We start from the raw sequence: 23,232 nt of genomic DNA, 5'->3' as shown, positions 1-23,232 counted from the left end.
AGTAAAACACAGGGAAATTAACCTTCCAAATGCACCGTAAGGGCTGATAAATCTTCCCACTGTGGAAAACCAGGCTCGAGTTTGCCAGATTAGCTATAAAAGCACCACTGTTATTACAGACGTGAGCCTCCCAAAGCCTGGGAGCCCAGAGGGTAGGGAGGCCGCTCCAGGAGACCAGGAACCAGGAAAAACACACACCCACAGTTACCGTAAGAATGATGGCCTCGTCCTACATCTGACAGGAGAGATGGGAGTGTGCTGATCCCTGCCTCAGGCCCTGGGCCAGGACAGCTGTCTGCTGGAGACAGCCAGCCAGCCTCACTTTACTAGAGAAGTTCTAGAATCATCTGGGTCCAATTCCTTTTATAAGCATCAAAAGTCCTGGGAAACTGTGCAAACCAGTAACTTCCCTTCGTTTGTGAAATAGGGATGACCATCGTTCTGGCTTTTTAGAGCTCTTGTGACAACTGAGTGGTTTTTTAATGGAACCAGGGTGGAGGGCAGGTTTGCGAGGCCTGACCTTTATACAAGAACTATGAGGAAAGCTTTTCAAATAAAGGATCTTGGGCTGCGTGGAACCCTCATCTGCAATTTTTACTTATGAACTAATGTTTAATTGAGCTAAAGGTAAAAATTAAGAAAAACATAGATCAATGTGTAATGGATGCATATGTAGATAGAGAGGTAGAGCTAACTTTATCTATCTAGATTAAAAACCCCCGAACAGGTAATTCAGTGACTGATTAAATGTCAGGGCATTCGCCCATCCACCAACAAATGAGTGCTGCCCAAGCTGCCTGCAGCTTCCTGTAGACACCACACCCAAGCAAGAAATGCAGACACAACAGCTTCTTTCTGCGCCACCCTCTCCCGCTTTGTTCCCTTCCCCACAAAAAAACAGGCCACCCTGAGACTGTTTCCTTCAAAGTAGCCCCACACATGAGCTCCTGGGGTCCTCCCCCAGATGACTTCTGACCTCTCTGGCCTGGGAGCAGAGCCCCAGAACTGAGAGCTGGTGGGAGTTATGGTAGATTGTACCACTAGCCACCATACTTCACCCCTCCCTGTATCCATACTCTTCACCTTGTGACTTTATAGTTAAGTGACCTTGGGTTGGCCTTGTGACTTGCTTTCACCAATAGAATGAGGTCGTAGGGACAGGGTGCCGGTTTCAAGCCTCGGTCACCAGTTAGAGGCCTTGCAACAAGGGCAGTGGCATCTAGGTGACCAGAGCCTGGTGGCCCAAGTGTTCGGGAGCCCTGTGTAGAGAAGCTCTTCTGCAAGCTGTGCATTCTCAGGAAAGTGACTTCACCTCTCCGAACCTCTGTTTTCCCATCTGTGGAATGGGCCCTATAATAAGACCCTTCACTGAACAGATGATGGGATTAGATGAGAAGATTCGAGGAAGGCACCAGAACTGAAGAACTCCATAAATTTGCTCCACAAATATTCACAGAGCACCTACTGTATGCCAGCCACTGTTCCGGACAGCGGGGGATACGACAGTGACCAAGGCAGACATTTTAGTCCAGGATGGGGGATACAGATAAAAGACAAGGTAGAGCTAAATATATAATGGGTTAGTTGTAGATCAGTGTCACAAAAAATTCTGTAGGGAAGGATAACAGTGTTCACGGGGTATGTGATGCAGGGGGCGAGCAGTTTCAACAGGAAGGCCTGGTTAGACCTCACTCACGAGAAACTGTCATGCGAGCCCTAAGCTGAAGGAAATGAGGGGTGATTAATGGAGTTAACAATGTTCATACACGGCTTGGAACTGTCCTTGCACATAGCAAGCATTGCGTAAGTGGTCGTGACAGCCTCGTGGGCGACTGGGGGTTGGGTATATTCCAGGCAGAGGGAACAGCAGGGGCGAAGGCTCTGAGGAAGGAATGGGCCTTTGCTGCTGAGGACCACAAGGAGGCCAGCACTGGAGGGGATGGGCAAAGGGCAGTGGCAAGGAGGGGAGGCAGCCAGCAGGGGCCAGACCTGCAGGGCCGCATGGGCCACGGTGAGGGTTTGGGCCTTCCCTGGGTGAGAAGTGAAGCCCCCGGAGTGCTCCCAGGGTTTGCCATTATTAGTAATAGTCTCCTTTCCCTCCTGCCCCTCCTTTGGGGAAAGATGTCTCCCTCTCTCTCCTCTCCTTCCCGGCTGCAGTCCTCCTGCCCCCCAGACTGTGTCTTTCCCACGGGGCTTCCACCCCCGACATCCTGGGGTGGTTCTTAAAGAACATTGATCAGATAGTTCAGAATAGCGCACGTGGCATTTACAGGAAATGGCAGTCTGCGGATACGGGGAATCGCGTGACTGGGAGTTTGCTCTGAATTTTGATAACTGTTAGATTAAACTTGAGACTAGGATACAAATACGCTATCAAGCAAGTCTCCCCAGTGCTAAAACGTTTCCTAAAATGTCAATGAAAACCAAACCGGGGGGAAAAGAAAAGAAAAAGCATTGGTTTAGAAGAAACATGAAATTCTAGACAAGGGCAATTTAAACAATAGAGGGAAATGGTTAAGAGCCTGAACCAGTCTGCCCAGGATTCAAATCCTGACTTTACAGCTCAGCTGCTGAGGGCCTCGGCTGAGTTCCTTTCTCCTCTCGTTCACTCACTGGGAAGGGGGCTGTCCCAGTACATGCATGAACATTTGCATAATGTCTTTCCACAACTGGGAATTGCTGTTGTACATTCCCTACCCCAAATTCCCAGAATATAGGAAGTAGCCATATTTAAAGATGACTTATTGTTTTTCAATTGCAGTTGACATACAGTATACATTAGTTTCAGGGGTACAGCATAGTGATTAGACATTTATGTACCTTACGAAGTGATCACCCTGATACATCTAGTAGCCTTCGACGTCATACACAGTTATTACAATATTATTGACTATATTCCCTACTACATCCCGTGACTTGTTTTGTATTTTTTTTTTCTGCAAAGGGGCTAGGAGAGGGTCACAGCTGCGGAACCAGGGCTATTTTTATAACCAGCGTTTTATACTTCCTAATCCCTTCACCTTTTCCACCCACCCCTCAGCCCCCTCCCATCCGACAGCCATCATTGTTATCTGTACAATGAGTTTGCTTCTGTTTTGTTTGTTTGGTTTTTGTTTTTTAGATGTCACATATAAGTGAAATCATATAGTATTTGTCTTTCTCTGTCTGATTTATTTCAATTAGCATAGTACCCTTTAGGTCCATCCATGTTGTCACAAAGGGCAAGATTTCATTTAAAGATGACTTATTTTTTTTGCCCGGCCGGGTGTGGCTCAGCTGTTGGGCATTGACCTAAGATCCAGATCAAGGTTCAATTCCAGGTCAGGGCACATGCCCAGGCAGCCGATCCATGACTCTCTCATCATTGAAGTTTCTATCTTTCTTTCCCTCTCCCTTCCTCTCTCTGAAATCAATAAAGCCACAGTTTTAAAATAAATAAAGGGTTTTTTTAAAAAAATGACGACTCTCTCATCATTGATGTTTCCATCTCTCCCTTCCTCTGAAATCAATAAAAACATATTTTTAAAAAATAAAATAAAATAAAGATGACTTATTTTTTAAACTAATAATTACATAGAGTGAAGACTTCCAACTTTATTCCCCCTTCTATCTCCAAACTGATCTATCGCCTCACCCACCTCGGCCTCATTCCCAGTGCTCATTCCTGCACTGACCTGGCCCTAGCAATTACCTTTAATTTCATTCATTCCTTCTCTTAGGGGCTTTCCATGACTCTGGACTCTGAGGGCACCATGTCAGACAGAACAGACTCAGCCCCAGCCTGGGGACACTCCTTAATACACAATAGGTTCTCAAGAAAAGCTTTTAGAATATAAAAATGGGCCATTTTCTTTTTAAGTCCACACTGGCAGAATAAAAAGCTGACAACCCTGCATCCGACCCTTCCATTTTGTCTTTGAAATTTTCTGGTTCACAAGCTCTAAACTGAGTTACAGGGCAACATGCCAAGGCCAAGGTTCTTTCCCTGATGAGCCCCGACTATTTCCCCAGCCCCATCTCCCTCCCTACTCCCTCCCACACAAAGCTACAGCCGCTTCCCTGAACAAGGCAGGTTCTCTCAGGCCCTTGCGACTTATCCTTTAAGGCTCTCCTCCAAGATCACCTCCTCCAAGAAGACATCCTGGAATCCAGACAGAGTCCCTTTGTTGGTGTCTCCGCTGCAGAATTCAGCTGAATGTTGCACCGGCAAAGCCAAAACAAGTGCTGTCCTCCGTAGAACCGACGGCAACTCAGCTGACAATGCTCCTCCCAGCCGCCAGAGGGCGCTTTCAAAACACAGCCTGACTTCTGCCTTAAAGCCCTAACAGCGGCTGCCAGTTGCTCTAATGGTTAACACTTAAGATGCCTCCTGGGTTCGAATCCAGAATCCTCCATTCTGAAACTCGGAGTTCGTGACATCATCTCTCCAAACCCCTATTTCTGCATAAGGTCGTCGGGCAGATTAAGTAGATTGTTTCCTACAAAGTGCTTGAAACAGTGTCACTTATAGGACGTTCTCAGTACATTACGGTGGGAACAGCAGCCCGCAGCGACTCAGCAGGAAACAGCAAATTCAAGCCCAGTGACAGAGGAGAGTTTAATAAAGAGGCTGTTTCCAAGGGTGGAGGCAGTGAGGTGGTGGAAAGATAGGAGGGCTGGAAAGATAGGAGCTTCTACTGTCCCCAGGCCTGCGAGGCAGCCATCACCCAGATGCATGCGGAGTGCGGTCTTGGGTGGAAGGACACCGCCACCCAAGGCAACCCCGCACTGCAGGGAGGGAGCTGGGGAATAATACCCCTCCCCCCAATCTCTTACCGGTGTCCCCATTGACCAAACCGAACAGGAAGCTAGAGGTCAGGACAGCCCAGCGTAGTCCACGCAGACCAGCCTGCCTCGGAGGTATGAGCGCTGGCCGGGATATGCCAGGGAAAGGGAGAAGGGATCTGAAGAAAACGGAAAGCCCAGGGTGCGATTATCATTATCGATCTTACTGTTCATAAGATGAAGACCAATAACTGTATTATTATGTTTTTAATCTTCACCCGAGGAGACTTGTATATATATATAGTCCTCACCTGAGGGTATTGTTTTCCATTGCTTTTCAGAGAGAATGGAAGGGGGGGGGGGAGGGAGAAACGTTGGTGTGTGAGACACATGGGCTGCTTGACTCCGGAGAGCACCTGGAGTGGGGGCAGGGAGGGAACCCGCAACCCAGGTAGGTGCCCTTGACAGGGAATCAAACGCACGACCCTTCGGTTCATGGGCCGGCGCTCTAAGCACTGAGCCACACTGGCCAGGGTCAGGGTGCGTTTTTTTTAATTGCCCATCATGGTCTAAGAGGTCCTTAGAGGTCTGGCCCCACCTCTTCCCACCCCATTACTCCCACCTCCCCTGCTGCTCCCTGAAACGCAGAGGTTGACAGGGAAGGGGTGGGAGAGAAACTTCTGGAGTGGTGGTTCTAACAGGGATCTGGCTGGCACAGGTCTACATATTTGTCATAGCTCCTTTAATAATACACTTAATATTTGTGTGTTTCGGTGTATGTAAACTTTACCTGAAAAGGAAAAACTAAATAAATAAGAATGAACTGTAGGTAAATACTGAACTCATGGGAGTTTTTGTTTTGTTTTGTTTTTTTAATCCTCGCCTGAGGATATGTTTATTGATTTGAGAGAGAGAGGAAGGGAGAGAAACAGAGAGAGAAAGAGAGAAACGCGGATGTGAGAGAGAAACATCAATTGGCTGGACACACCTCAAACGGAAATCGAACCAGCAACCTTTTGGTGCAACCAACTGAGCTTTAACCAGCTGAGCCGCTTGGCCGGGGCTGGACGCTTGTTAACTTCACACAGGTGGTAGCGTTGAGAGGGAAATGTCCTGGTGACGGCAATTTACTTTGAAATGACAGAGGGATGGAAAGAGGGGTGGGTGTGTGATGAAGCAATCAGAGTCAGCTGGAAAATGCAGCATCCAGGTGATGGGTACACGTGTGTTCACTGTAAAATTATCTCAACTTTGCTGTATGTTTGAAATTTTTCATGAAAAATGTTTGGGGAAATATAAAAATAAAAGTTGGTTGCTAAGGGTGTTGAGTTAGCACAGAAATCTGGGTTGAATTGGTTAGAGGGGCCAAGAAAAAAGAATTTCTCTGGGACTTTCCACAGAAACCACAGCCACTTCCCCACAGCGTTCAGGAAGGAATGCTGCAGCTGCGAAGGCTCAGCTCCGGGGAAGGCCTTCAGCCGAAAAAGGCGGAGAAGAGAGAGGCGGCTCTGCGCCCCTTCTCAAACCCCTGCGATGAACAGGTCTGCTTAGCATCTGAACCCATCATTACTCAGTCCACAAACATTTACTGAAATCCTCCTGTGTGCCTGGCCCTCAGGGGCAGAGAGAGACTTGTTCTTCAGAGAGAGATCATGTAAAGTGATGGGGGAGGGGGTTCACTTTATGGGGGGAGCCCCAAAGGAGGCACCGGATCCAGCCTGGAGGTCAGAGAGGGCTTCCTGCTGGAGAGGACCTCTGAGCTGAGTCCTGAGGGAGGAGCGGGTATCAGCCAGGTGGAGAGAGGACAAGGGAAAAGCTTCCTGAGCAGGAGGAACATGGAAGGGCCGGGAAGCGGTGGAAGAGTCCGATGCGCACAGTAAACTGATTAGGAATGTCAGGCAAGGGCGAGGAGAGGCCGAAGGTGAGCTGGAAGCAGTGGCGGGAGGCTGGAGGGCAGGTATGGCCTGGAAAGCCACAGGAAAGCACCTGGGCCTTATCGCGACAGTGCTGGGAAGCCAGGGAAGGGTTACAGCCGGTGGGAGGGCTTGACCAGGTTTGCAGACATGCCAATTGCAGAACAAGTGAAGGGGTGGGGAAGGCACCGGTTATGCTGCGGTGACAAACAAGTCCAGAACTCAGAGGCTCGAAACAAACAAGTTTTATTCCTTACTTGTTGGCATTTGCCATGGGTATCTCGGAACCCTCTTCCACAATGTCCTCGCTCTACCCCCCGGCTCTGCCTTTTGGAAGGTTGGTGGTCATGTCAATAGGGCAGAGAACATGGAGAAGCACACACGTCAGCCCAAATGCTTCCACCTGGAAGCACACTAGTCACTTCTGCTCCTATTTCTGTGGCCACAGCAAGTCATGCGGGCGTGTGTGTCTTCCAGGTGTGGGAAAGGTGTACAGATGACGCTGCAACCAACTGAGCCACACCAGCCAGGGCAGAGTGGCAGAGTGATGATGATTTTTGAGAATCCTGAAGGGGAAACCCACTGTTGGGCCCAAGCAAGAGGGTGTGGTGAGGTGAAGAGATGTGGGAAAGGACTGAATTGTCTTCCCTCTACTTCCAGGTTGCCAAGGAGCTAGAAAAATCCCCTTGGGAGTCTGGCTGCAGACAGGTGGCTGCAAATGTGCAAACGCTGACTCTTTACTGTTGGGTGAAGCACAACAGTCGAGTCCCAGGAGGAGCGGGCACAGGAAGGCCTCTCTTCAGTGGCCCCTCTGGCGTGCCTGCTCTGGAATGAAATTCTGCTCTCTCATTTAATCACCCTCTCTTTTTAAATGGAGAAACTGAGGTTCAGAGAAGATACATGGCTTGTCCAAGATCACACAGGAAGGATGGAAAAGTCCCCTCCCACCTCCATCTGGTGGCCACCCGATATCCTTTCCAGAGGCAAGAGCATTTATTGCCTTGTGGGTATTTCCTGAAATATGCTAGACATCTACAAGCACTCACACATAGATCATTTTTTAACATTGGTGGCACACTGTTCTGCATCTTACTTTTTTTTTCCATTAACAAGATCAAGATCTCTCCAGATGAATATATATAGATGTGCCTTGATGTTGTTTTTTTATGTGTTGCATTTATTTTTTTAATTTTTCAATTACAGCTGACATTCAATATTATATTAGTTTCAGATGTACAGCATAGTGGTTAAACATTTATATAACTTACTAAGTGGTTCCCTGCGAGGTCTAGTACCCACCTGACACCCAACTATAATACATGGTTATTATAATTTTATTGACTATTTTCCCAATGCTGTACTTTACATCCCTGTGACCATTCGGTAACTGGGATTTGTACTCCTTACTCCCTTCGCTTTTTCACTCAGCACCCCAACCCGCGCCCCTCTGGCAACCATCGGTCTGTTTTCTGTCTATGAGTCTGTTTCTGTTTTGTTTGTTTGCTCTTTAGATTCCACATATAAGTAAAATCATATGGTATTTATCTTTCTCTATCTGACTTATTTCACTTAGCATAATACCCTGGCCTTGTCTTTTTAAATGTCCATAAAGCATCAAGCCATCTGAATGTACTATAATTAACTTACCCAGTCCCCTCTTTCATAAACATCTAGGCTATTCCTAGTTTTTTGCCATTACCAACACTACTGGAATTAAGTAGTGGGCAGGCCTTGTGTCAGCCATATGAACCCATCTCCCCACGATGAATTCCTCCGAGGAAAGCTGCCAAGTCAGAAATGATGTGCATTTGTCACTGTGAAAACCACTTCCAAATTGTGTTCAAATTCCCCCCTCTGCCACAGGCTGACTGCCCATTTCTCAAAAGGACTTTTTGCGCTTTCTCTCTCTCTCTCTCTCTCTCTCTCTATTGTTTGAATGTTTGTTTCACAGCAAGAAGGCATCCATGCATTTCTTATGTAATTAAAATGAAATGAGCCCTTCATTAAAAACACAAACCCTGAAGAAGAGAAACCAGCAAGGCCAGTTGGGGCAGAAGCTCCCACCCTGTCCCCTGTCACGCCTGCCTTGTCCCTGACAAGCCCTGCCTGATGTTGAAATCTATTTCTCAGGCATAAACATGGACTTCAAAGATCAAACTTTGGAAAAAGCATATTGCTTTTTATCTGATCAGATTCCTCTCCCCCCCCTTTCTCGTCTCTTCCTGTCCCGAAAGCATTCTGAAGCTCTGTCCGGTTCAATAAAAGGACACTTCAGTTATGCAGAGTCTGGCACTTTAAGAAGAAAGAGGAAAGGAAAGGCAAGGAAAGCACAGCGAGTAGCTTAGAGGTAGAACCTGAAGAGCAAACAAAGGCCTATCCTGTTTTAAACCCATTAAACTTTTCCTTTCCTGTCCTTTCCTCTCCCTTCCCGAACACAAGCGAGTCGGTGTCTGGAACAGGGGCCGGAGAGGGGGGCACAGGGCTCAGAATAGGGTGTCCGCGCTCCAGGGGGATGAGCAGGCGTGCACCCCAGGGGCTGTGGGGTGTGCACACTGGCAGCTGTGACTGGCTGCTTTCAGGTGGACTGAGCACATAAGTAAATATATCAAGGACACCGAGAGCCAGGGTTCTCACTGACGGAGAAATGAGCTACAGTTATGCAAGGAGAGAAAACCAGAATGAACCCTATAGTGAGGGGTTGGAATTGGACATAGGGTAGATCCGTGACTTTCAATATAGAGGGACAGATGTAGAAATAAATATAGATGGGCATGTGTTTGTTATATATATCCAGATTCCCTATCTCCGTCCGCTGAGCGAGGCTGGGTGGGTGCAGCAAGAACCCAACGGCAATGGCCCATGCGGCTCCCAAATCTTGGTTTCTAAACGTCGCTCTCCAGTGAAACATGCCGGGGCTTCCTGGAGTAAAGGCTAGTTCTAGGACTGGCACAGTGACAGAACAAGGTGAGCCTGGCACATCTTGTTGTGCCAGAAAGCAAAAAAAAAAAAAAAAAAAAGCTCAAAGAATGATGGGACAGGTTGAAAGGACACAGAAGCCAGCTCACAAGGGCTCCCACAGGTCAAATTGGGGACAACTTGAACATCAGAACAAATCATGATTATAGTAGATTATAATCCATCCATGCTATGAGTCTATTCTGCTATGACAAAATAAATTAATAAATCAAAAATTTGGCGAGGAGTGCCCTCACGCCTCGCTTCCCTCTCAGGCATACCTCTCCTAAACTCGAAGGGTCCCCAAGAGACTAAACTCGAAGGGTCCCCACAAGACTTGTAATCAGGGAGCAATGGGCAGCGACACCTTGTCCCAGGCTCCACACTGTCCCACGTGGTTCACTTTCCTATGACTTTCTAGGCTCTCCTGTTGCTGCTTCTATCCTAAGCCCTTCCTTGTTTCACTGCCCTCACCTTTAATAAACATACTCTCAAAATAAAAATTTAAAAATCTGATGAGGAATGGGATGCTTACATAGCCCCTAAATATCTCCCCAGAAACCACATTCATTACAAAGGGGGAAGGGTAACTTGCCACCTTTCCCAAGTGATCAAAGTGGCTGCCCCGAGGGGATGTAGGAAGAACCTAACATCTCTGTGACGCTCCCACCCGAGATGCACAACCCGATCTGACCTGGAGAAGGTATCAGACCAGTGCACACTCTGGACAAACTACCTAAAAACTGGCCTGTCATGTTCACAGGTCATGAAGGCCAAGGGAAGAGTGAAGAATTGTTCCAGACTAAAGGAAGCCAGAGAGACAGGACGACTAAAGGCAGTGCTGGAGTCCAGACTGAACCCTCCAGTGAAACATGCCGGGGCTTCCTGGAGTAAAGGCTAATTCTAGGACTGGCACAGTGACAGAACAAGGTGAGCCTGGCACACCTTGTTACAAAGAAACAGAACCCAAATGCACTTTCAGTCTCTCCCAGGAAAGGAATTTTATTTATTATTTTATTATTATTTTTTAATCCTCACTCAAGGATATTTTTTCCATTGCTTTTCAGAGAGCATGGAAGGAAGAGAGAGACAGAGAGGGAGAGGGAGAGAAACATTGATGTGAGAGAGACACATCAATTGGTTGCCTCCCACATGAGCCTGCAACCAAGGTGCATGCCCTTGGCCGGAATCAAACCCAGGACCCTTCAGTCCGCAGGCCGACGCTCTAACCACTGAGCCAAACTGACCAGGGCAGGAAGGGAATTTTCAGCCAATCGGTCTGGAATTTCCTGATCAACACTAGTGAGGTAATCTGCCTATAAAAACCTTCCATTTTGTTCGCTTCTGTTTGCTAGATGGGATACTGCCCGATTCGTGAATCATTAAATAAAGTCAATTAGGTATTTAAATTTACTTGGTTGAATTTTTGTTTTTAATCATATGAAGGCCATTTTGGGGACAACTGGTGAAACTTGAATGGAGTATGAGGATTAGATGGTAGTAAGTTATCAGTGCTAATCTTTTAAAAAATTTTTATTTATTGATAGATTTGAGAGAGAGAGGAACATCGATTTGTTGTTCTACTTATTTATGCATTCACTGGCTGAGTCTTTTTTTTTTTAATCCTCACCTGAGGATGTTTTTATTGATTTTTAGAGAGAGAGGAAGGGAGAGGAAGAGAGAGAGAAACATCAATGTGAGAGAGAAACATTGATCTGTTGCCCCGAGCAGGGATGGACACGCAACCTTTGGGTGTAGGGGTGATGCTCCAACCAACTGAGCCACACTGGCCAGGGCCGTTGGTTCATTCTTGTATGTGCCCTGGTGGGGATCAAACCTGCAACGTTGGTGCATCAGGTCAATGCTCTAACCAATGAGCTACCAGGCCAGGGCCATTCTAATCTTTTTTGTCTAAAGTTATACTTTGGTTATGTAGAAGGTCCTTCTTCATAGGAAACACACACTAAACATCGGTGGGTGATGGGGCATAATATTGGCATCTTACTCTCATATGATTTAGGAAAATTAATTTCTTTGTACTGTACGTACAACTTTTCTGTAATTTTGAGATCTTTCCAATTAAAAAAGATTCAAGCAGTGCTTTTAAAACTTGTTTGAGCACATTGGAAGTAAGATATATTTTTACATCGAGACCAGCACAAAACATGTTTGTGAACCTGAAACAAAAGCATCGCAAAACAAAATATATCCTTGCTTAAAAAGATAATGTCAAAAATGGTTTTAAGAACTGGAGTATGACACAGAAAAATAAACCCCAAGAGAAACAGTAAGGAAATAAAGCCCTGAAACACTGGTGGAGACTTACTAAGTTGATCTCAAGACCTACCATCTCTGTCCAGTCTGTTTGCAATGGTAACAAGAGCAAACACATACAATATAGGTTGTCTCACACCCCAGGCACTGTTCTAAGTGCTTTGTAGATACTGCTTAATCCTCACAACTATTTTAGAGGGAAGGTAACGTTAATACCCATCTTAAAGTTGCAGAAACTGAGGCCAAGAAAGATTAAGTAACTTGTCCAAGGTCACACAGCTAGGAAAAGGTGGGGCTGGCTTAGAAATTTAGCCTGACTTCACAACACCCTGCCATATTAGGAAACTCAGGCTCAGAGAAGCTCAACGGCCAGTCCATGGCCGTGCTGATATTGAAAAGCATAGACTAGTCCCCAAGAACAGTCCTGCACAGTCTGAGAGAAATGGTGTCAATGCTTAGATCCCAAATCAGGAACCAGTATTTGTTCATCGAACCCAATTATGAGAAGACATCCCTCCAGTTTGGCCAACAGGCCAGCTGTCCTTCTAAAGCTTCGCTGTCCAATATGGTAGCCACCAGCCACCGCATGTGGCTGTTTAACTGTAAGCTAATTAAATAAAATTAAAACTTTGGAGTCTCACACCCGTCACTTGTGCTCATGCTCATGGCTCCCACTCGGCACAGCACAGACTAGAAGACACCGCTGTCCTCACAGCAAGTTCTGCTGATCGCTCTCTCTAAAGGGAGGACTGGAATATTCTTTCATTAAATGACAATGCAAGAGCACATTCCATCAGATATTTTGTTAACAGCCACATTTAACTGTGTTTTTCCTGAAGTGGTACGGTCAGATTTTCATGTAAATTAACAAGTCCGAAAGAAAAGCCCATTAACTAGCCCACCAACCCCAACCTGAGTTTCAGTCCACGGTCGTGACACCTGATGGTACCTGTGAACTCGCACCCCGTAGATTTCCAGTCCGCTGTGTTGAACCCCCAGGCCGTGCCCCTGCATTTGGCATCCTGTGCCATTCGATGCACAGGTATTGCCCTGAAGAGCTACAAGTGGAGAACAGGGAAAACTGCGAGTCTGCAAATCAACAGCAGCTCCCGGTTAGAAGCGCCCCACCCGGCCAGGCCTCCGCCCGACGGTTCCCACGCTGCCCCTGGCCGCACGTGCGCTTGCACCCACTTCACCAGTAAGGACACCCTGGTTCCCAGGAGTGAAGTCGCCGGCCCAGACCCACACAGGCGATAAACAGAGAATCTGAACCTGGCCCTGTGCCACCGCAAACTCCACAGCCAGCTTCTTCCCCTGAACGGATTTACCTAATGGAAGCGGCGAGGAGACACTGACTCCAGCCCAACGATTCTGACCCAGCCCCGGAAAGTTCACCGCCGCGTTCATCTGAGCAATCAGGAGTGCGGGGCGCTAACGACTGCACTGACGCTCATCACGGCTCGGCAGAGGCAGGGTGGGGGCCAGGAAAGAATAACAGGCCGACGAGGCAGATGAGAGGGTTTAGAAAATAAGATCAAAGATAAGAGTGAGGGCAGGATATGCCAGCTGGTACAGTTTCCCCAGTCTGCTGCTGCGCCATTCTCTGCCCAGGCCCCAGGGCTCGCATCGTCGCAGGTGGGTTAGAATCATGGGTCTTTTCTCTCTTAGCCCCTAGAGTGCAGAAATATGGGAATTCTGTATCTGCACCGTCCATATGGTGGCCACCTGTGGCTATCTGAGCGCTTGAACTGTGACCAAGGAACTGAATTTTAAATTTTACTTGATTTTAATGAATTTAAACTTAAATGTATACAGCTATATGTGGCTGCTGGCTACCACATGAACAGTACAGCACTAATGGTGAGTCATAGAAGGGCAGGGCAGGGCCTTCCCATCTGTATCCCACAACATCTAAACATGCAAACTAGTTGTTTTGGGGGCACCCTCTACGGTCCCCCATCCAGCTCTGGGAAACCTTGAGAAAGGGACTTAATCTTGCTTGTACCTCAACATTTGCATCTGTAAAATGGAGCATAAGTGGGCCTCACAAAATGTTAGAAGTTTTTGGATCCCAGCGGAGGGCAAAGGGAGGTGCATCGCTTGATCTTCCCAACTTGTCTGTAGGTGTGCAGTTTTCCATAATCAAAGTTGGAAAACAAAATGCTAATACTTTGTATAAGAAGGCTCTGAATATTCAGTGCCTGGCACAAGGAAACAACGGGTGCTTTGAAAAATACCTGGCAAGAATATACGTGCACAGCCCATGGACACAGGTGACAATGAGGTTAGGGCCAGAGGGAGGGGAGAGTGGGGCCTGGGGGGAGGGGGCAAAGGAGGGAGGAATGGGGGAACACAACTTTGTATGTCTATTTATTATTGATTAGGGCCCAGACTCTATAAAGTTTAGGTATTAACTTTGCAAATATTTTTTTCAAATAAGGAAATAAATTGCAAATGGTTTTTTCTGAGAAAGATGCAAAAACTCTTAACTAGTACAAAAAAAGAAATAAGAAAATTAAATGAGATGATGAGTGCAAACACCCTTAGCGCAGGCCTGGGATCTGGAAGACCTTTTTAAGACAAAGTGGGTCGCAGTGGCCGAACCCACGGAATGATTAAGAAACCATATAGGGTACGGCCGGTGTGGCTCAGCGGTTGAGCATCAACCTAGGATCCAGGAGATTGCGGTTCGATTCCCAGTCAGGGCACAGGCCCGGGTTCAGGGCTTGGTCCCCAGTGGCGGGGGGGGGGGGGGGGGGCAGTTAATCAATGATGACTCTCTCACCAATGATATTTCTCTCTCTTTCCCTCTCCCTTCCTCTCTCTGAAATCAATAAAGATATATTTTTTAAAAAGAAGCCAGATAGATGGCAAGGTGGGTGGTGCCTGGGCGCAGTGTACAAACTCATTAAACAAAGCCGCCCTCTGCTCCCTAGCACTGCTAAAGACCCCATTCATCCCACGATACCGATTAATGGATTCACCCAGTGCCCCCTCCCCAGTGGGATCGCCCACAAGCTGGCTATACCCCAGGAGATGATGAGAGAAAGGAGTTGAAACATAGAGGTACCCCAGGGCTGTCTCAACTCCTCTGTTAAAGGTCTCAGCATTTCTGCCCTAGCTCAGCTTCAAGAGGTTATTATAAGAAATGAGGTAGAAATGACTCCATCAAAACACTGTACAAAGTAATTCAACTTATTGAGGCCTTTATGTTCCAGAAACTGACCACATAGAGGCATAAGGCGCGGTCCCTGCCCTTGAGGAGCTCACAGTCTAGCAAGGAAGACAGCGCTGAAACAATTCCCAAAGGATGGAGGGGCAGGGCCCGCAGCCATCAGAGGAAAAACCAGCATGTGCCTGGCCCAAGGCCCAGGTTGGCCATGGGAAAGCTTATCACTGCCTCTCCCACTGTCCCTCTGACCATGAGGGGAATACATCTGCTGCCTCAAAAAGCTCGAACACCCGGGAGAATATATACAATGGCAACTTTATTTCCCCAAGCCGCAAACCAGCGCAGCAGAAGCCGGGTACTGAGGTAAACTGCAAGAACGGGGGCTGGGCCAGCCCAGTCCAGCGGGGGGAAGGGAGGGGAGAGTACCCGAGGCGAGGGCAGGAGGGCAGGAGGGCGAGAGGTCGGGGGCGAGTTTTCCAGGTGCAGCAGCTCATAGCAGGGCGCCAGCAGCCACAGCCAACAGGAGAGCCGCCAACCCCGCCGCGGGAGCCGCCGCGCCTGTATTATGGGTCCAAGTTTTTGTGGGGTATTGCTCCTTGTTACTGCGGTCCTTGTGGCCAGCAGCGCCTCCCGCCAAGCCGGATTCCTCTTTCTTGGAGGTCTCGGGGTCCACTTCCTTGGGAGGAGTCTGGCTGGCGGAGGCTGGGGTGGGTTTGCTGGTGGACACGGCCGTGGTCCGGGCCGGGGTGGAGGTAGGGACGCGGGTGGTTGTGGCCAGGGTGGTGGACTGAGGAGCGGGCAGCAGTTCCAGGGGCGGGATGCGAGAGGAGAAGTAGGTCTTGTTGCGCAGGTCGGCGTTACAGCGCGGCCCCTTGCAGCACGAGCCGCTGAGTGTGAATCCGGGGCCTGTGGCCGTGTCCCGCGTGCAGAACTCATCCTGCACGCAGCCCCGGACGGGCAAGGATACAGTCACATTAGCTGAAGGAGGGCGACACAGACAGGTCGGGTGTTAAAGAGGGGGCGGGGAGGCACAGCCAGAATGAAACGTGGAGGCGACAGCCTCCAAAACAGGGAACAGAAGGGCTCTGGTTCCATTGACCCAAAAGTCTCAGCTCAGGCCCCCCTTCGAGAAACACTGTCCCAGTCCGTCTTTGGCACATGACGGATCACATTTCCCATAGCAGTATCAGAGGCTGCGCTACAAAGAGAAGGACAAACGTCCCCTCCCTCCCGTCATTTTCCACGCACCTCTCCCCCTAACACCGCCAACGTCTAGTCTCAGAGTTAGAACTACATCTCCCATAATGCACCTGGCAGAGGACTTGGAAGAACTTCATCTCCCATGATTCCCTGAGGCAGAGGCCAGGAGGCTGATCGGCACCTCCCCTAAGTAGTTTAGGTGGGTGCCCTAACCCCTAGGGTTTTAGGGAGTCAGAGCTAGATTTCCCGCAATGCCCGGGTAGAAGCTTGAAGGTTTCAATACATTTCCCACGGCCCACCCCCGCCTTCCGCGCTTAGGCCTCTACGGAAATCCGTTTCCCCAAAATACTAGAACGAACAGCATCCCCACCCCCGTGCTATCGGGGATGGGACTGCATTTCTCACGACGCTCTAGAAAACAAGACAAGCCCCCAGAATGCGCTGGAGGTGGGGGAGCCCTTCGGGGAAAGGGCTACCATCGCCCGGGACGCCTCAGAAAGGCTACAACTACCGCGGCGCCGAGCTCGGGGGCTCGCTCACCTGCCGTCAGGGTGACGTTGCCGTCGAAACAGGCCTTGTAGAAGCGGTCGCTGGCGTTGTAGCAGCTCACGACGGGCGGCGCCGTGCCCTGGCACGCCTCGCGGCTCAGCCCCACGCAGCTGTAGCACTCGGCGCCGTTGGGCTCGTACGCGCTCTCGTTACCTGCGCGGGGAGCGGGTTGGAAGGTTCGGAAAGCCCGCCTCTGCCCCGGGTGGCCCCAGCCCACGTCTCCGCCCCTCGACGACGCCAGTTCAGCCTCCAGCTCCGCCCCGCGCTGTGAGCCCGCCCCTGGCGCCCAGCCTCACCGGTGCCCGCAGCCGTGAAGCCCCGCCTGTTGCCTCCGGGCCCTGCCCCCGAGCGTGGCCTCGCCCCCCGGCCGCCCCGCGCGCTCCCGCGTCCCGCCCGCGGTCACCCCGAGCGACTCAGGCGCCGCAGGGCTCGGCTCGCACGCACCTGCCGGGGTGAGCGCTCGTGCCGAGAGGTTGAGCTTGGCGTTGCAGCGGTCCTGGGCGCATTGCTGCAGCTGGATGAAGGCCAGGAGTCCGAAAAGGTCCAGTCCGCGGTCATTCTTGCCCGGGAGTCCCGAACCGCAGCCGCGCACTGCCACCGAGAATTGCCCGTGGACTGCGGGGAGGGAAGGGGGCTGGATCAGAGGAGGCGAGGCCCTCAGAAAGAGCCGATCCGGAGGAAAGAATGACAGATGGAGCGGAGGCACTTCAAAGAGCTGAATCCCAGGGGCTGCCAGGCTGACAGACACCGAACAGAATCGAGGGGGAGGGCTACAAGTAGGGCTGAATCTCAGAAGGCAACCTCAGAAGGAACTGAGAGACTGACAAAAAAGGCACAGGATCGGAGAGGGGTGCGGCCTCCTGGGAGCTGTGGCCTCAAACAGGGGTGGGATGTGGGCCAGAGCGTCCGAGCCTCAGACTAGGGAGCCTAGACCTCTACAGAAATCTCCATCGCCAAGCGCCCCACTGGACAGGGCTAGGCTGGGTTGGGGAGAACATTCTGGCAGGGGCAGGAATGAGTAGGGAGATCTCAGTGGCGGGGCAGAAATGGACAGGGTGTGCCCTAGGAGGGGAAGCGGTCCCAGATCGCGGCTCTTCCTAGTTTACCCCACCCAGTTCGCAACTCTCAGCCCCTCACCCCTCCAAGCCCTAATGGCAGGGTGGTGCTGAAGGGCCCGGGCCAGGCTGAAAGGGTGGCATGGGGCCGCTTGGAGGGGTGTGGCCAAGTTCAGAGGGAGGGGCGGGACTACAAGGAGGCGGGGCCTGGCTGGAGAAGCGTGAAGGGGTAGGTGCGTGGACCCGGGGGCCCCACTCACTGGTCTCCACAGCCCCCACGGCCTCCGTGCAGACTTCCACGCCTGGCGCGCACTTCACGGTCTTGGTCTTCTGAGGAGAGCACCCGTCGTCTGCTCTCTGCACGCAGCTGTAGCACTCCAGGGCCTGAGCTCCTGGGGGTGCAGGGCGGAGTCAAATGAGCGACCCCTACTTCAGTGTCTCCCCAAGGGGAAACAGTCTTTCCCACGCCCTCTCTCCCCAGGACAAGACAATCCTATCGCACAACCTTGTCCAGGGCAGGACTAAGGAAAATCTTCCCACAAATCTGGGGTGATGGGATGCATTGTGCCCCTTTCCTACAAGCCCCCTGTGCCTACAGTGGGAGTATCTTTCCCACAGTGCCATATGCCCAAGGTGGGGCATCCCGGACCTGGAGCCCTGGGAGCACTCTGCCATGGGTGGGGAGCACATTCCCACACCTCTGTGCTCAGGATGGGAGAATTCTCCCGCAGGGAGTAGGCTCAGTGAGGGATCCCCTCCCCCCAGCCCCCTCTGCTCAGGTTGGAAGAGCTTTTCCCACAGCCCCCCAGGGCAGGAGTCTTTCCCACAGTCCTCTCTGCCCAGGATGGGGCACCCTTCCCACAGCCCACTCTGACCAGGGCAGATGATCATTCCCATAGCCCTTCTCCTCAAGATGTGGAGATCCTTCCCATGGCCCTCTCTGTAGGGGGTGAGGGGACCCTCCTCCCTAGAGCCCCTACTCTGGCCCCTCTGCCCCTCCCCCAGCAAACCCACCTTCTTCTTCTTTTTTTTTTTTTTAAAGAGAGAGAAAGAGAAACATCAATTGGTTGTTCCACTTATGCACTCATTGGTTGATCCTTGTATGTACCCTGACCAGGGATGGAACCCACAGCCTTGGCTTATGGGGACAACAGTCTAACAAACCGAGCTCCCCAGACCCACCTTCTTGAAGCAGCAGCAGCAGCAGCAGCCAGCCTGCGGTCCAGATCACGGCCTGGGCGCCTGCTTTCCTGGCGGGGTCCATGACTCGATCCTGCTCCCTCAGCGTCCCCCCTCGGTGTGCCGCCTCCCAACCCAGGTCCTCTTACCTGAGCTCAGGATGAGTAACCTCCCCCCAGGCAACCTTGGCCTTGCCCAACCAGGCCAAATCAGCGTCCGCTGTGGGGCGGCACACCCGCCCCTGGGTGCGTCACCCGCAACTGCCAAGGAGGGAAATGGCGGGAGTCCAAGTTCCCTGACAGTTCCCAGAAGAAAGTCTGTGTGTTCGGAGGGGAGAGGGGAGAGTGCTGAGGTGCACAGAGGGGTCTACTCGACACTTGGCACTCACTAAGTATTTAATGAGTATCTACAGTGTGCCGGCTCTGGTCTGGGTGGCCTGGAGATTAAGACAGAACCAGTGTCTGACCTCACAGAGCTCCCAGTCTGATGGGGGAGACAGATATTCATCAAATAATCATGCAAATTGTTATTCACCAGGATCACAGGGAAGGAAGAAGTGGAGGGAGCTACAAGGAGGTGTGGAGCCTAGAAGTAGGGGCTGGTCAGTGAAGCTTCCCTGAAGGTGTAATTTGGGCTGTGGTCTCTAAGACATGTAGGATTTAGCCCAAGAGGCCGGTCAGGTGGGGGCAGGGAGCATTACAGAGGGAGCAGAGGGGCAAAGACCTAGAGGTGGGAAGTAGCACGAACCATTGAAACTCAGGAGAGCGGTGCGCCTGGAGCTCAGAGGGTGAGGGAGAAGGGTGGAGCGTGAGGCAGATCATTTAGGTCATTACAGGCCCTGAGAAGGGATTTGAATTCATTCTGAGAAAGGTGGAGAACCACTGAGAGGGTCTCAATCAGCTTGGGACACAATCAGATTTACTTTCTAATATGATCAATCTGGGAAGTAATGCAAATATCCATCAAGAAGTGAATGGAAAAAGAGTGGCTCGCTAATCCTGCGGAATACTACACAGCAGTGAAAAAGCCAACAAATGGCCTCAGCAACATGGATGAATCTCAAAAACCTTATGTTGAGCTCAAGAAGCCTTAAACAAATAAAATATGCCTTGTAACTCCATTTATATGAAGTTCTAGAACAGACAAAACTAAGTAGTGAGAGAAATCTCAGCAGGGGTTACCTTGGGCTGGACATTGCCCCAAAGGAGCAATGGTGAGAAGCCCCCACAATCTTCATCTGGGTGGTAGTTACACATGTGTACAAATATGTAAAGACTCACCAAGCTGTGTACCTATCACTTCACTGAATGTACATTATTATTAAAGAAAGAAAGAAAAATGTCTCTGTGACCTCTGTGTAAAAAAGGAAAAGACTCTAGAAGGGGGAAGAGAGAGGGCCAGCAGCCCAGTGAGGGAACTGGGCAGTTTTCCAGGTAAGAAAGAGAAAGGCAGCCCCTGACAGCTGGGCTGGAGTTGGACTAGCACTCACAGGGAGGTCATGGTGTTCTGTGACACACCAGCAGAGACCCTACAGTCAGACAAGGCCACACTGACTGGGATGGAGTGAGGCAGTCAGGACCACTGCATGGCTGTGTCTAAACACAGGAACTAACAAGAGCACTGTGCAAGCCACAAAATGACTAAGCATCCCCATATCCTGGCAAATATATGTGACTGCTTATATTATATTATATTATATTATATTATATTATATTATATTATATTATATTATATTATTATATTATTATATATTATATATTATTATATTATCTATTATATTTATTATATTGTATTACATTATGTCAAAGTTACTGTTTTTCCTGGCTCATAGATAAGATTTATCTACAGCAGTAAAAATAGCGGCTATGTTCGTAAAGATATTATCTATTTCCCAGACCCTGTTTCGCACCCCCATTTCCAACAATGACTACCACCTCTGTCACACAGGTGGGGTCACTTGGCATCATGCTGAGAGAGAAAGTGAATGACTCCTTGTGAGGTCATTCAGCATTGGCCCCTGCCTCCCAGCCTTGGAATCCCAGCCCCACTTATAGTTTGCTGTGTGACCCTGTATTAAGTGTCTTCACCTCTCTGAGCCTCTGAGGTGCCTGTTTTATAATAAAGGTGGACTGAGGCAGTGGGCAAAGTATCAAGTCTGGAATTTTAATTCTGCTTCTGCCATCCTCCTGCTGTGTGACCTCAAACAGCTGTGTCTCCTTCTCTGAACTTTGCCAAATGGGTCTGAAAACCCCTATCTCTTGAGTGGTGGAGGAAGGCCAGCTGGTGATACTATTATTATTGTGTGCTCAGAAGCAGGAGGCCCTGCAGGCCCTAGCCGCGTGGGAGAGTTTCAGGGAGGAACCCCAACTGGCTGGACCAGAAGAACTAGCGTCTTGGGAGGGAATGGGACCCAGGGTGGGGAGCCTCCTCTTGCTCAGGCCTGCCCAGGTTCTGGGCACTGACCCCCACCTGGCCCTGGACCAGAGAGCAGAGGGAGGTTTGAACGTGGGGCCTCTGCTTAACCTGCTCAGTGACTCTTCCCAGCTTGTCTCCTCAGAGGTCACTGCAAAGAGATTTAGAATCAGGTTCCTGGATGGATGCACAGAGGGGTCAGTGTGGAGGCGGTCCCCAGCCCTGGAGGTCACACCAGGGCATCAGACAAGCCTGGGGCCATATCCACTCTGGGTTTCCTGTCCCCTGGGACAGGGCAGGCTCTGAGCTCAGTGACGTTCCCAGCCTGACTCAGACCTCACTGCCTCTGGGACGTACTGTCTGGGATGTGTCAGAGAAGGGGTGGGGTCAGGGCTCAGTGCAAAATGAAAATATGGGCACCCAGTTCAAAAGTCAGGAAAGAGTACCTGTAAAGGTACTAAGAATGGAAATGCTTTATTCCACCATCTCTCTCAACTCCTCTTGGTTTTTACTGTCATTTTCCCTTGGGCACAGGGATACTTGTGGGGCCAGCACAGAGCCTCACAGGTGTCTAGAGACCCTGCCCCATAATTAGAGCAACCTCCCTGTTGCCGTGCCCCACCCCTAAGATGCCATAGGGCACAAGTGCCTAACCCTCAGCTTTCCGCTTACACCCGGGCCCTGCTGAAGCTAGAGGGTGGCAGTGGTCACAGGTAGGGGCAGGGAGGGGAAGGCAGACTGAACCCATGGGGGGGGGGTTGGAGGTGGAGCCGAGGCTCCAATCCCCCCAACTCATGCTTCGCATCCCTTCAGACTTCACTTACAGAACGTAAATTCAAATACAAAATTAAGATGTTCCAGACAGCAACCACAGAGCATTAATCCTGAGAGGGCTCTTCTGAGCACGGGGACCTGTCGGCTACTGTAGTCACATGCCATGAAGCTGGCCCAGTAAGTGCTCAGTTTGCAGAGGGGCTGGGGGCTGAATTGATCCGGGAATGCAGATGTCTCCCACCTGGAGCTGGGGTCAAGGCACACCTGGGGTCACTGAGGACCTGGGGATTAGGGTGCCGGCATTCCTGGGACACAGAAGCACCAAATCCCGATCCTCAAGGAATCCTGGGATGGGACAAACAGGACACCCAAGTCCTAGGAGGTGGAAACCAGAGGGACTGAATACCTCGTTCCAGAGAGGTGGGGGGAGATCTGTCTCTACACAACGACAGCCTAGAGTGGTCATTGTGAAGGAGCCTGAGGGACAGCAGAAACCCAGAATAGACCCCTGACACAGCCTAGGGAGCAGGGACAGCTTCTTGGAGGGGACACCTTGGATCAGGCCCTTTAGGGTAGCATTCTATGTCTGCCTTGTTCACCATTGTCCCCAGTCTCGGCATCTCTTTCTCATCCATTTATTCAACGATTAAACATTCCCTGGACACCTAGTTTGCACTAGGCCCTTTGCTGTTCACCAAGGACTCAGTAGTGACCAAGACAGCCCCAGTCCTTGCCTTCTGGAGCTCCCATCAAGCACGGAGACATACTCCTCAGTAGTGATGGCCCGGAGCATCAAGGCTGTGATGAGTAATCAGAGCTGGGAGGGGGAGCCCAGAGGAAGCATCTGACTCAGCCGAAAGAATCAGTGAAGGCTTCCTAGAGAAGGCAACATCTGAGCTAAAACCTAGATGAGTAGAAATTGGGTGGAGTGGGGAAAGCTAAGCAAAAGGAACAGTTTATACAAAGCCCAGGAAGTGAGAGGGAT

General features: G+C 50.3%; 1 protein-coding gene across 1 annotated transcript; it reads right to left on the bottom strand.

Moving 5' to 3' along the window:
- Positions 1–15,374: 15,374 nt before the first annotated feature.
- LYPD3 (LY6/PLAUR domain containing 3) lies at positions 15,375–19,181 on the bottom strand. The gene is made up of 5 exons (XM_081118836.1): positions 19,065–19,181; positions 18,143–18,274; positions 17,272–17,442; positions 16,819–16,980; positions 15,375–16,056 (listed from the first exon to the last, which is right to left on the bottom strand). Exons 1-5 carry the CDS (start codon positions 19,144–19,146, stop codon positions 15,569–15,571), a joined length of 1,035 nt encoding a protein of 344 aa, XP_080974962.1. The 5' UTR covers positions 19,147–19,181; the 3' UTR covers positions 15,375–15,568.
- Between the last annotated feature and the right edge of the window lie 4,051 nt (positions 19,182–23,232).

Source organism: Miniopterus schreibersii (genome assembly GCF_964146895.1).
Source record: "Miniopterus schreibersii genome assembly, chromosome: 18".
Classification (NCBI taxonomy): Eukaryota; Metazoa; Chordata; class Mammalia; order Chiroptera; family Miniopteridae; genus Miniopterus; species Miniopterus schreibersii.
This window is presented reverse-complemented; position numbering and strand designations above follow the sequence as displayed.